We start from the raw sequence: 12,406 nt of genomic DNA on the forward strand, positions 1-12,406 counted from the left end.
GGCACCCAGATTTTAAGGTGGCGGTTCCAGATGGATCTAATATCGAAAGACTGGACAGACAGACACCACACGGGTGGGGCGGGGGGCATTAGCAATTATTTATCTTAGCACATTTGTGGCCAATTTTAAGATTGTGAGGCACTCCGGTTTAGCCTCAATCTGACAAAATCCTACACCTTCCAAGGACTATTAGTATACCGTCCCCCCGGGCTCAGGAGGGGCTTTATTGACATACTACAGACATTTATGGAATCAAGTATTTCCTATGCCAATTTTACTTCAGTTGGGGATTTTAATTTCGATCTGGAGTCCACCATTGACATGGATACAGGACATCAGGTGGATATTCTCATAAGCTTTGATCTATCCCGATGTATTGATGCACTGACTCATATAGCCAACCACACTCTGGACGGCATTTTTACCAATAATGCTGAGTTGGGCACAAGTAAGACCCTTCCACTTCCCTGGACGGATCATTCAGCTATCTTCTTTTCCATATTGACCCAGTGGAAGGGAGTGGAATGGGGAAACTCAGTCAAAGTGATTGAGTTCCGGCCTTGGAAAAGTGCGAACATAGAGGCACTACAGGAGAATCTCGCTAATCCCACAGCAGACTTTATTAAGGATAATAACAAAGCTGCCATCAGTCTTATTGATTAGATGGAGACTGTATGCAGCAAAATAGTACCTACGAGAACAATAAGAACCTACAGGAGCCGTCCCTCATCGCCATGGTTGTCCCCTAAGCTGAAGGAAGCACAACTGAGCTGTAGATGGGAAGAGCGTCTTTGGAGAGTACATTACTGCCTCGGGAAAAAAGCTAGGTACAAAAAGATCCTTGCAGGGTATAAAAAACGTATTAAAGCGGAAAAAAACGAATTTATCTCAGGTAAAATTAAAACAGCTGGGAATTCCTCCAGGAAACTGTTTAAAACAGTTATCTGTCACACTGGAGTAACAATAAGGTTTTTGAGATGGACAAAGCCTTTTGCTGTAAGCTGGGGGGCTCACATTCAATCTAAAGTCAACTCCATCTTTCAGGCATTTTCGCAGCAGCCTCCCAGTGCCAGCCTCTGTTGGAATTTGGAAGGGTCCTGGGTATCTGACTCAGGCAACGGTCAGGAAGTCTACCCCACTTTCAAGGAGTTCTCTCCACTTACACTGGAAAAAAACATCAGCCGGATGAGCTCCATTAAGTCAGGGACTCCTCTGATCCGTGTTCCCCTGGGATCATTAATAAGTTGTCTAGTCAGGGGCGGGGCCACTCAATGACCTTCTGAACCAAGTCCTAAGCACTGGGATATATCCTGACATCTGGAAGAATCTGGAAGAAGGCTTCTATTCTCCCCCCTGTGAAAAAGCCCTCTCTGGATCCTAGGTCAGTGGACATTTAAAGACCTATTTCCGTCTCCCGTTCCTGGCGAAGGTCCTGGAGAAGGTCATGAATATAGAACTACTAACCTTTAGGATGCCTATCGATAGTTGGACCCTGCCCAGCCTGGGTTCCAAGCCCAACATTACACCGAGTGGGCACTGGTGGCGGCGTCGGAAAAAATTAGAGGGAGAGTGGATTAGGGCGGCAGAGCGTCATTAATTCTACTTGTTGGACTTGGCCCTACTGGCAGGTTCACCCCTGAACTTTTTGCCTTTTAATGTTACATCATTATAGTGATTTCTGGTCTTTGCGCACTTTTGAACTGTGGCGCAGTGTAAAGTGCATGCTCTCTCTGAGTGCGTGTGTGAGATTGGCCTGCCTTCCTATAGGAATGCATGGGGGAAATGTGTGTCCATGGTAATTCCTGATGCGTGGGGAGTGAAAGGTTGAGTTTGGTATGTGCGAACTCGTGAGATTAAATGCTGCGCGATGATGTGTGCGGCGTTCATGTGTCTAGTGTGGAAGTGCCACTTCAAGAAGTTGGCCTGTCTGTGCAGTGAAGGTGCTGGCTTGTGATCGGCAGGAGCTGGCTGGTGTGCCTGGCTCCAGAAGTCAGGATGGGTCTGCCCCGGTGGTGAATGGGAGATCTGCATGTTGATGGCCGGGGAGGAGTGCACGTGGGACCTGAATAAGGCTGGGCTTTCCCCTCACAATGCTGGCTCCACCCCCTGTGGTGTTTCTGATGTCCCTGACCCATCCTGTGAATAGGCAGAGGGGCTGAGCAAAACAAAGTGCTCAGGAACCAGTTGTATCTGGTTAGCCCCTTGCCTGCACCTTTGTAGACAAAGGATTTCTCTGTATAAAAGAGGGGCTGTGTCCCCATGAAAATGTTCTTGTTCCTGACTTGAATCTACCAGGGGTGTGCTGCTGCCGGGTCCCAGGGGAAGGCTTGCCTCCCTGGGCCCTGCCCAGCCCCTGGATGCCCTGGATGCTGGATGATTGGGGGACTTGCTTTGCTGGGAGCTGCCTGCTCCCTTTCCTTGCCCTGAAACCCTGTCTGCTGTACTTTTGGACACTATAGGACCTTGCTGCTCCTTTTAGCACCCTAGGAGCGCCTTACTTTAACCCTGCAGTGTGTGGAAGGATTCCCCCTGCATTGTGCTCCTCGCAGGTGCCCACCCTGCATCATGGCCGCTACTCGTGTATCCTCAATTCGCAGGAGCCTACCCTGCATTATGTCCCGCTTATTTAATTATTATTATGGGTACCCACCCCGTTTTGATGTGCCCCAGAGCGGGTGCCCACCCCACTGTTTGCTCTTATACTCGAGGGTGCCTACCCCTCTCTTTGCCCCCGAGAAAATGTTCACCGCTGCGGCCCTTGCGCCGCAAAATAGGAAATCAGGCACCGTAGTGCCTGACTCTGGACGGGACTTCCGGTTTGCGAAGGAAGTCCCGCCAACTGCCGCGCTGGGATTGTCCAAGCGCCCAGCCGGGAGAAAAAGACTTTCTGCCTCAGAGCCATGAAGGCTCCACACACGAAGTCCCGGTCCCGAGATGGGGGACCGGGTGAAGACTGGCGCCTACGTGGGCGGGGTCCCATGACTGAGGGAGAGCCCCAAAGCCGCCAGAGAATGCCCCCGCCGTGCCACAGGAGTAGCACCAGTCCTGGGAGAGGAGCCCCCCCAGAGAAGCAGCAGGTGAGTCAGAGAGAGCTGGGGGGGGGGGCTCCGGAGCGGCTGATGTTGAAAGGCACCGTGGCAAGGGGTGCATCTAGGGCGGCCCCGATGGCAGTGGGCCGCCCCCACGTTGTAGTAACGATTCCACAGGGCAGTGTCAAGCCCCAGTGATTTTCCGAGCCCGAGGGCTCACACATGTGCAGTATGTTCGTTCTGAGCCTGCGTGCTCCAACAGTGATGGCAATGTTTATTTACAAAGTCCACGAGGCTCCCAGGGGCATTGGTGTGTTTAGGGCTCCCGGAGGCTCCACCATCGGGGCATGATTTGTTCAGAGCCTAGAGGGCTCCCCCAAAATGCACATGATAGAGGGCTCCCCAATGCTTGGCGCAGTTTTGTTTCCAAGGGCCAGTGAGGGCCCCTGTCGCAGATTTGCTTCACAGTTGCCCAGCAATTAGTGGGCAGCTGCGCCGTTTAGGACCTTTCTTTCTAGGGACTTGTTCTCTGGACTCAGGAGTGAGTCGCACTCCTTCATCCCTACTTTGGCCTTCCCCAGCTGCGCAGCACTTAGTGCCAGCTGCAGCGTTTAGGCCCCTTGCTATTGTCTTCAGCTGCCCAGCAAGTAGTGGGCAGCTGCTACGTTTAGGTATTGGCGCAGTGGCACAACCTGGACTTTGATGTGAGTTATGTGCTAAAGGGGATTTGTGCGCTAAATGTGATTTATGTGTTTCTTAGGGTGCTAGGAAATGTACTGTGTGTAGAATGTTTTGCGAATTCGGTTCCGATACCTCTAGACATATGTTTATACTTTGGAGGTTCTTTTATCTAGTATGGGTTATACTAGTGTGTTCATGGTTCCCTGCGTGATATATGCCTCAGGTGGTTAGGATTGCGTAGGAGGTACTTACCTGTTACCAGTGGTTACTGGCTGTGTGCTACTTTTGCTATTTTTGGCTACAATTGCTCTATGTTATAAGTGCTAGTTCTAAAAGTGCTTATTCCTGACAGTGGCCCACGTGGCCCTGCCCCATGTAGATAATCCCCTGTAAATTCTGCCCGTGCCTATGGCACATTGTAAAGTGTGTGTTTCTTATCTAATGTGTTTGGTATAATACAAAGGCTATTTTTATATAACCTTGTGTGGAGTTCATTTGTGGGGGGGCCTGGGATGTTGTTGCTGGTGGGTGCGTGCGCAAATACTTAACTTACATTGCCTCAGGGGTAAGCCTTACTGCTCGTGTCACGCTACCAAGGGGGTGAGCAGGGGTTATCTTGGCGTGTAACTCCCTTGCCCTGACTAGAGTGGTGGTTTTTGCCTGGTTTTGGCGCCAGCCTTAGCCAACCAGAAATCCCATTTCTTTTTTTTTTTTTTTACTTTTTTTTCAATTTTGCAAAATACAAAATAAAACACTCCCCCCCTGGCATCATTAAAAACATTTGTATACAGGTCGACTGACTCATTATGGCACATCACGAATTAGGACAACATCTGGAATCACGTAAGTACATGTGGTACAGCAAAATAACAAGCAAATAACAAATGACATCCAGGCCCAGCTCTATGCACTGTTCGGGTAACCCCTGAGCGGATCTCTCCCTCCTCCCCCTCAGCCTCCGATTCTTGCGCTGAAAATAATTCGCCACTAGTCCCCTCAGAGTCACTGTGTGACGAGTGCCCTTCCATAGCCAATCCTGCCATACACATGGCACGCCACGCCAGCAGGTCTTCCTGCAATTTTTCATCTATCCTAGTGTTCTGCATGTGTGTTTCCTCTGTGAGTGTCCATTCCCTCACATCTTTAAGCCATGTGTCTATGTCGTGGGCCCTCTGTCCCATCCACGTGATGGCTACCTTGCGCCTAGCCAGCACTAACATCAGTTGCAATAATTTATATGAGAGCTTCCGTTTCCGTGGCTTAGGGACCAATGCCAGCAGACAATGTAAGGGTGTTAGTTCGATCCGGAGGCCAGTGGTGGCCTTTATGCGACCTACAACCCCTGTCCAAAAGCTGCCCACCAACGGACATTCCCAGGCCAGATGCAAAAATCCCGCCGCCACCGCGCCTCACCTGAGGCAGTTGTCCCTCCTATCTTCCGAGAAGCGACTTCGAAGTGAGGTAGGTACGGGGAAGGAAGTTAAAATGAATGAGCTTAAAGCGCGCATTACAGGACACCCGCCGTGTCAAGACCCCTATACGCTTCCGCTGCCCGTGTTCCAAAGGCTCTCCCAGGTCTGCCTCCCAGGCCACCCATGTCGGTGGCACCGGAGGGGCAGAATCACGTTTCATAGCCGCATACAGAAATCCCATTTCTAACACTACTCAATCTCTCTGCTGCCTTTGAAACAGTCCACCATGTGCTCCTGATTAGACGCTTGCCTGCACTGGGCTTTAGGAGTACGGCACTGTCACTGCTGACCTCCTTTCTAGAAAACAGGCAACAGTGGGTTGAGTTGGGGGGTTAAATCTAGCCCCTTCTTTCCCCCATGTGGGGTTCCACAGGGGTCAGCCCTTTGGTTCAGCTTATTGTGAGCTTTGGCCTGTCCATACTCTCTTACGCTGACGACACACAGATTGTGGTGTCAGTAACATCCCAGCTTTAGAATGACTCTTACAACTTCCACAGCTGCATGACCGCTCTGGCAGGCTGGATGGAGGAAAACTGTTTAAAGCTCAATTCTGGGAAGACGGATGTGCTGCTATTCCGGAATGAAACCTCCTTCTGGAATGCGTCGTGGTGGCCCCAGGAGTTGGGGGATCTACCGAAGCCAGTTCTGAAGGCTAAAAATCTTGGAGTCATTTTTGATACCAAGCTATGCTTCAGTGCGCAGATTAATGCAGTGACCTCCGGGGGCTACTGTTTACTGCGGGTTCTGAAAAAGATACGTCTGTTTATTCCAAATGATCTTCAGAAGACCGTAAAGATGGCCCTAGTTGTTTCGAAGCTAGATTATCGTAATACACTCTATCTAGGCATTCCAAAATATTCGGGAAAAAAACTTCAGTCTCTCCAAAATGTGGTGGCAAGAACGCTTTTAAACATTCCTAAGTTCAAACCTGTGCCGCATCTACTACATGGACTGCACTGGCTCCCTGTGGAGAGGAGAATTTCATTTAAAGCCTTATGCCTAATTCATAAGGCACTTCATGGTACTGGCCCCGTTTACTTTCAGAAACTATTTACCTGGTACACTCCCAGTAGAAAGCGAAGATCCAGCACAGAACACAAGGTTCAGATCCCGACAATTAAGCGATTAAAATGGGGCGGGAGAACTTTGACATTTCAGGGGGTAATGACTCACCTTCCTGGTTGCTGTTCTGTCCTGTCTTCTTGTTTCACTCAGCGCTAAGACACCCTTGGATATTGCGCGCTTTACAAACCTAATTCATTCATTCATTCTCCAGACACAAGGGGCAGGCTGCTACTGTGTGACACCACAGGAGCAAGGTCTCTCTCAGGACACAAGGGCAGGCTGCTACTATGTGACACCCCAGAAACAAGGTCTCTAAAGGCACAAGTGCAGGCTGCTACTGTGTGAGTTCCCAGAAACACAGTCTCTCTTAGGACACAGGATAAGGCTGCTAATGTGTGACTCCCCAGAAACAAGGTCTCTCAGGACACAGGGGAAGGCTGCTACTGTGCAACACCACAGAAAGAAGGTCTCTCTAAAGGCACAAGCGTAGGAAGCTACTGGTCCATACTCTGGATCAAAGTATCATCACTGCTGTGTCACACCGACAAGACTTGCTGTAACTGGGCAATATTCCCAGGGCGTGAAGTTTCACTGCTAGCAGGTCAGACAGTCATTCAGGCTGCTACTAAGTTACACGCAGGACACAAGGGCAGACTGCTCCCATGTCACATTCGGGACACAAGTGAATGCGGACACTGGGAGGAAACCAGGACACATGGCTAAAACCTCCTCTAGGACAGTGGGGACGACCAAGCCCCCTTTCCTGCTCCTCTTTTGGAAGGAGGAAATACCGGAAAATTAGTTTGATTAGGAGGAGAGTCATCACTAACCCTGCACCACCTTTAGGGCAGGGCAGGCGATGTAAACCTCTCTCCTGAAATTCCACCATCTTGAGATGGTGAGAAAACTTCCTGTCTGGCATAGGGTAAAGCCTCTTCTCACAGGAAGCGGTAACTAAAGGGTGTAAAGCAAACACCAGGAGATGATGGACGGAGCGCTGAAACATTTCAGACACTCACCCCCAGTCACCATTAGATCTGGGTTAAATCCATCATCGTTTTTTAGCTCATTTCGCCACCCCAGTTCAGACCCAGTCACATGCAAATCATTCTTGACCCTGTGCTTAATGGGAACAGTCCAACCCGAACTGCTAAATCAGGTCATCCCTGGATCGGAAACAAGCATCCTGGGACCGGTTTTGGGGGACAACCCCTTATCAACCAGGCTAGCTTGAATCCAGTGGCAAAGTGAGCAAGGGACCCACATCTGGCCATACCCTGCAACTTAGGGCAAACAAAGCAAACACTAGGAGATGATGGACGGAGCGCTGAAACTTTTCAGACTCACCCGTCACAGATCTGGGTTGAATCCATCATTGTTCTGTAGCTCAATTCGACACCTCGTTCTGACCCAGCCATATGCAAATCAGTCTTGACCCTGCGCTTCAAGGGAACAGTCCAGTTTGAACTGCCAAGTCAGATGTTCACTGAACCGGAAAAAATCATCCTGGGACCAGTTTCGGGGTAACACCCCTTATCAGCCAGGCTAACTTGAATCCTGTTGAAAAGTTTTCAGCGCTCCGGCCATCTTCTCCTTGTCTTTGCCACTAAAGGGTGTAGACACCCTAAACTGTAAAGTAGCCCATTGGCTACTACCTGTCTCCCTTGTAAAGCCCTAAAATTCAGTATTTAAGTGGCATCCTGAGACCTGAACATCAGATTCGATGGACAAGAGAAGATCAGGACAAAGAAGACTCGCTGCACGATAACTGAAGCCTATGATGCAGAAAAAAAGGCACTAATCCCTGCTTACTGCTCCCAGGACTCGACAATTGCTGCTGCTCTGTTGTCCTGAAACCTGAAGGACTTCAAGAACCCCTGAGCCCCTCCAGCCTTTGAGAAATCGTTGTGAAGCTTCCTTGGAGTGAAGGTATCACTCCCCTGCACACCACAGGAACCAAACCTGTGAAGTCTGGTTTGTTGAAGTGCTGTTCCCCGACGACTGCAACGTAGCACCAAAGCAAAAAAAGGAACAGCAGCTCCGGAGAGTCAGATCTGTTTCCTCACCAAGTGTGGAGACACAAGGAACTACTGGACCTGCGGCATACCAATACCCGGGGCACCGGACCCCCAAAGGCAAACACAGAGAAGAGTCCTCTCCAGACTCCTGAAGCAAGCACCCATCGAGGGACACCAACACACCCGAGACCCACTTACTGAGTGGCCCCAGCTGTCCCGAGATCGCCTCTCTAAGTTGCTTGTTCCTGGCCGCAAGGACCCCACGACGCCCGGCTGACCAGTTCCCTTTGCACCTGGCCACACCACCAACCAACCAGCCCTGCTCCATGGTCGCCAGGCCCTTGCAACAACCTCCCTCTAAGGGAACCAACTGGACTTACCTGTAAGTCCCTCTGTGCAGTGCCTTTTGAAGTGGCCCCCTTCGTCTTTGCGCACCATTGTTCAAGACCCTCAGCACTCTACTCTTGCCCGATCCGGAACACTCCCAAACTTCACCTGCAGGAACTTTGGATCTGGTCTCAACACTAACCTGCTAAGAGAAGGTGACCTTTGTGAAAGCACTGCTTGAATTTCTGTGCTTTATTCAGCTTTTCCCCATAGTTTCCGATGGTGCATAATTGCGCATAGAAGGGATATATTTCTCGAACTTTGAAAAATCATATCTCCGAAAGTATTTATCCTAGAACTGTGTTTATGGTCTTACAAATTGTTTAAATATCTATTTTATTTTTGCAAATCGGTCTCAGATTTGTTCTTGAGTGTTTGTCTAATTTATTTCTTCTGTGAGTACAACAAATGCTTAACACTACCCTCTGATAAGCCTAACTGCTTGCCCACACTACCACAAAAAGAGTGTTGGTATTATCTACTTATACCTCTACCTGCCTTTTGAAGATTTCTTGCACTCTCTACATAGTGTACTTCATTTTAGTACACTGTACAGCGAGGCTGTTTCCTGCATTGGTGGATCAGTGGTGGGAATCGGATACATGACTTTGCATTTGCTGGAACACTTTGTCAATAAGGGACCACATGAGTAAATCCCAAAATTGTCTCTAGATAATCTCATTTTTGATTGGCCTATTTTTTTCTAAAATTCTAAAATGACTTGCTAGGGCCTTGATTAAGTCCCTGAAACGATGAGGTAATACATTTAAAGTATGTGCTTTAGTTAGGATAATTCAAAAAGGGGGTGGTGATGGACAGAGTATCTGAATTAAGCAGAACACTCCTACCCAGTCAAAAGATCAGGGCTTGATCCATCACCGTTTTTTAGCTCACTGCACCATCCCAGTTCAGAACCTGGCTACATGCAAATTAGTCTGGCGCTGGCCCAGTGCATCATGGGAACAGGGCAGACCAAACTACCAAGCCAACTCTTTACTGGAAAGGAAACAAGCTACCGGGGAACGGTTTCTGGCATTTCAGCCGTCGTCGGCCCGGCTTGCTTGAATCCTGATGGTGCAGTGAGCAAGGGACTCACATCTGAGCATACCCTTCCACACTTGTGGTGGCTAAAACGATTCAAAAAGGGGATGGTGATGGACAGAGTATCTGAATTAAGCAGAACAATCCTACCCAGTCAAAAGATCAGGGCTTAATCCATCACCGTTTTTTAGCTCACTGCACCATCCCAGTTCAGAACCTGGCTACATGCAAATTAGTCTGGCCCTGGCCCAGTGCATCATGGGAACAGGGCAAACCAAACTACCAAGCCAATTCTTTACTGGAAAGGAAACAAGCTACCGGGAACCGGTTTCTGGCATTTCAGCCGTCGTCGGCCCGGCTTGCTTGAATCCTGATGGTGCAGTGAGCAAGGGACTCACATCTGAGCATACCCTTCCACACTTGTGGTGGCTAAAACGATTCAAAAAGGGGGTGGTGATGGACAGAGTGTCTGAATTAAGCAGAACACTCCTACCCAGTCAAAAGATCAGGGCTTGATCCATCACCGTTTTTTAGCTCACTGCACCATCCCAGTTCAGAACCTGGCTACATGCAAATTAGTCTGGCCCTGGCCCAGTGCATCATGGGAACCGGGCAGACCAAACTACCAAGCCAATTCTTTACTGGAAAGGAAACAAGCTACCGGGGACCGGTTTCTGACATTTCAGCCGTCGTCGGCCCGGCTTGCTTGAATCCTGATGGTGCAGTGAGCAAGGGACTCACATCTGAGCATACCCTTCCACACTTGTGGTAGCTAAAACGATTTAAAAAGGGGGTGGTGATGGACAGAGTATCTGAATTAAGCAAAACACTCCTACCCAGTCAAAAGATCAGGGCTTGATCCATCACCGTTTTTTAGCTCACTGCACCATCCCAGTTCAGAACCTGGCTACATGCAAATTAGTCTGGCCCTGGCCCAGTGCATCATGGGAACAGGGCAGACCAAACTACCAAGCCAATTCTTTACTGGAAAGGAAACAAGCTACCGGGGACCGGTTTCTGGCATTTCAGCCGTCGTCGGCCCGGCTTGCTTGAATCCGGATGGTGCAGTGAGCAAGGGACTCACATCTGAGCATACCCTTCCACACTTGTGGTGGCTAAAACGATTCAAAAAGGGGGTGGTGATGGACAGAGTATCTGAATTAAGCTGAACACTCCTACCCAGTCAAAAGATCAGGGCTTGATCCATCACCGTTTTTTAGCTCACTGCACCATCCCAGTTCAGAACCTGGCTACATGCAAATTAGTCTGGCCCTGGCCCAGTGCATCATGGGAACAGGGCAGACCAAACTACCAAGCCAATTCTTTACTGGAAAGGAAACAAGCTACCGGGGACCGGTTTCTGGCATTTCAGACGTCGTCGGCCCGGCTTGCTTGAATCCTGATGGTGCAGTGAGCTAGGGACTCACATCTGAGCATACCCTTCCACACTTGTGGTGGCTAAAACGATTCAAAAAGGGGGTGGTGATGGACAGAGTATCTGAATTAAGCAGAACACTCCTACTCAGTCAAAAGATCAGGGCTTGATCTATCACCGTTTTTTAGCTCACTGCACCATCCCAGTTCAGAACCTGGCTACATGCAAATTAGTCTGGCCCTGGCCCAGTGCATCATGGGAACGGTGATGGATCAAGCCCTGATCTTTTGACTGGGTAGGAGTGTTCTGCTTAATTCAGATACTCTGTCCATCACCACCCCCTTTTCTGAATCGTTTTGACCACTACAGGTGTGGCAGGGTATGCTCAGACATGAGTCCCTTGCTCACTGCACCATCAGGATTCAAGCAAGCCGGGCCGACGACGGCTGAAATGCCAGAAACCGGTCCCCGGAAGCTAGTTTCCTTTCCAGTAAAGAATTGGCTTGGTAGTTTGGTCTGCCCTGTTCCCATGATGCACTGGGCCAGGGCCAGACTAATTTGCATGTAGCCAGGTTCTGAACTGGGATGGTGCAGTGAGCTAAAAAAAACGGTGATGGATCAAGCCCTGATCTTTTGACTGGGTAGGAGTGTTCTGCTTAATTCAGATACTCTGTCCATCACCACCCCCTTTTCTGAATCGTTTTTGGCCACTACAGTTGTGGCAGGGTATGCTCAGACATGAGTCCCTTGCTCACTGCACCATCAGGATTCAAGCAAGCCGGGTCGACGACGGCTGAAATGCCAGAAACCGGTCCCCGGAAGCTTGTTTCCTTTCCAGTAAAGAATTGGCTTGGTAGTTTGGTCTGCCCTGTTCCCATGATGCACTGGGCCAGGGCCAGACTAATTTGCATGTAGCCAGGTTCTGAACTGGGATGGTGCAGTGAGCTAAAAAACGGTGATGCATCAAGCCCTGATCTTTTGACTGGGTAGGAGTGTTCTGCTTAATTCAGATACTCTGTCCATCACCACCCCCTTTTCTGAATTAGTTAGGATAAAGCATTTAGTATAAAGTTATTTTTAGTAACTTTATGAAAAGGTCCCAACTTTGGTAAAATAATGCATGATTCCAATAGCCAAGTTCAGAAGCTCGACCCGACCCTTCACATGGAACTAAACCATACTCAATTGAGGGCCCTTTGTAAGGGCTATGGAATAAAACCAGGCAGAAGTCATAAATAGGACCATCTCAGACAACTGATAGCCCAGTTTGTGAAAGCTCACCCAGAACTGGTAGCCCAGTCTGAGGAGGAAGATAATACCAATGAAGATGATAATGAG

General features: G+C 49.3%; 1 protein-coding gene across 7 annotated transcripts in view; it reads right to left on the reverse strand.

Moving 5' to 3' along the window:
• Positions 1 to 12,406, reverse strand: part of LOC144767751 (C-type lectin domain family 2 member E-like) — a 180,331-nt gene that overhangs the window by 65,895 nt on the left and 102,030 nt on the right. The window contains exon 1 of one of the 7 annotated variants that reach the window (XM_078651135.1): positions 8,646 to 8,766. The exons of the other annotated variants lie outside the window; for them this stretch is intronic. Within the exon in view, the coding sequence (XP_078507261.1) occupies positions 8,646 to 8,703 (58 nt within the window). The 5' untranslated portion in view covers positions 8,704 to 8,766. Of the gene's footprint in view, positions 1 to 8,645; positions 8,767 to 12,406 lie in introns of those variants that run through there. 7 annotated transcript variants of the gene reach the window in all.

Source organism: Lissotriton helveticus, chromosome 7 (assembly GCF_964261635.1).
Source record: "Lissotriton helveticus chromosome 7, aLisHel1.1, whole genome shotgun sequence".
Lineage (NCBI taxonomy): Eukaryota > Metazoa > Chordata > Amphibia > Caudata > Salamandridae > Lissotriton > Lissotriton helveticus.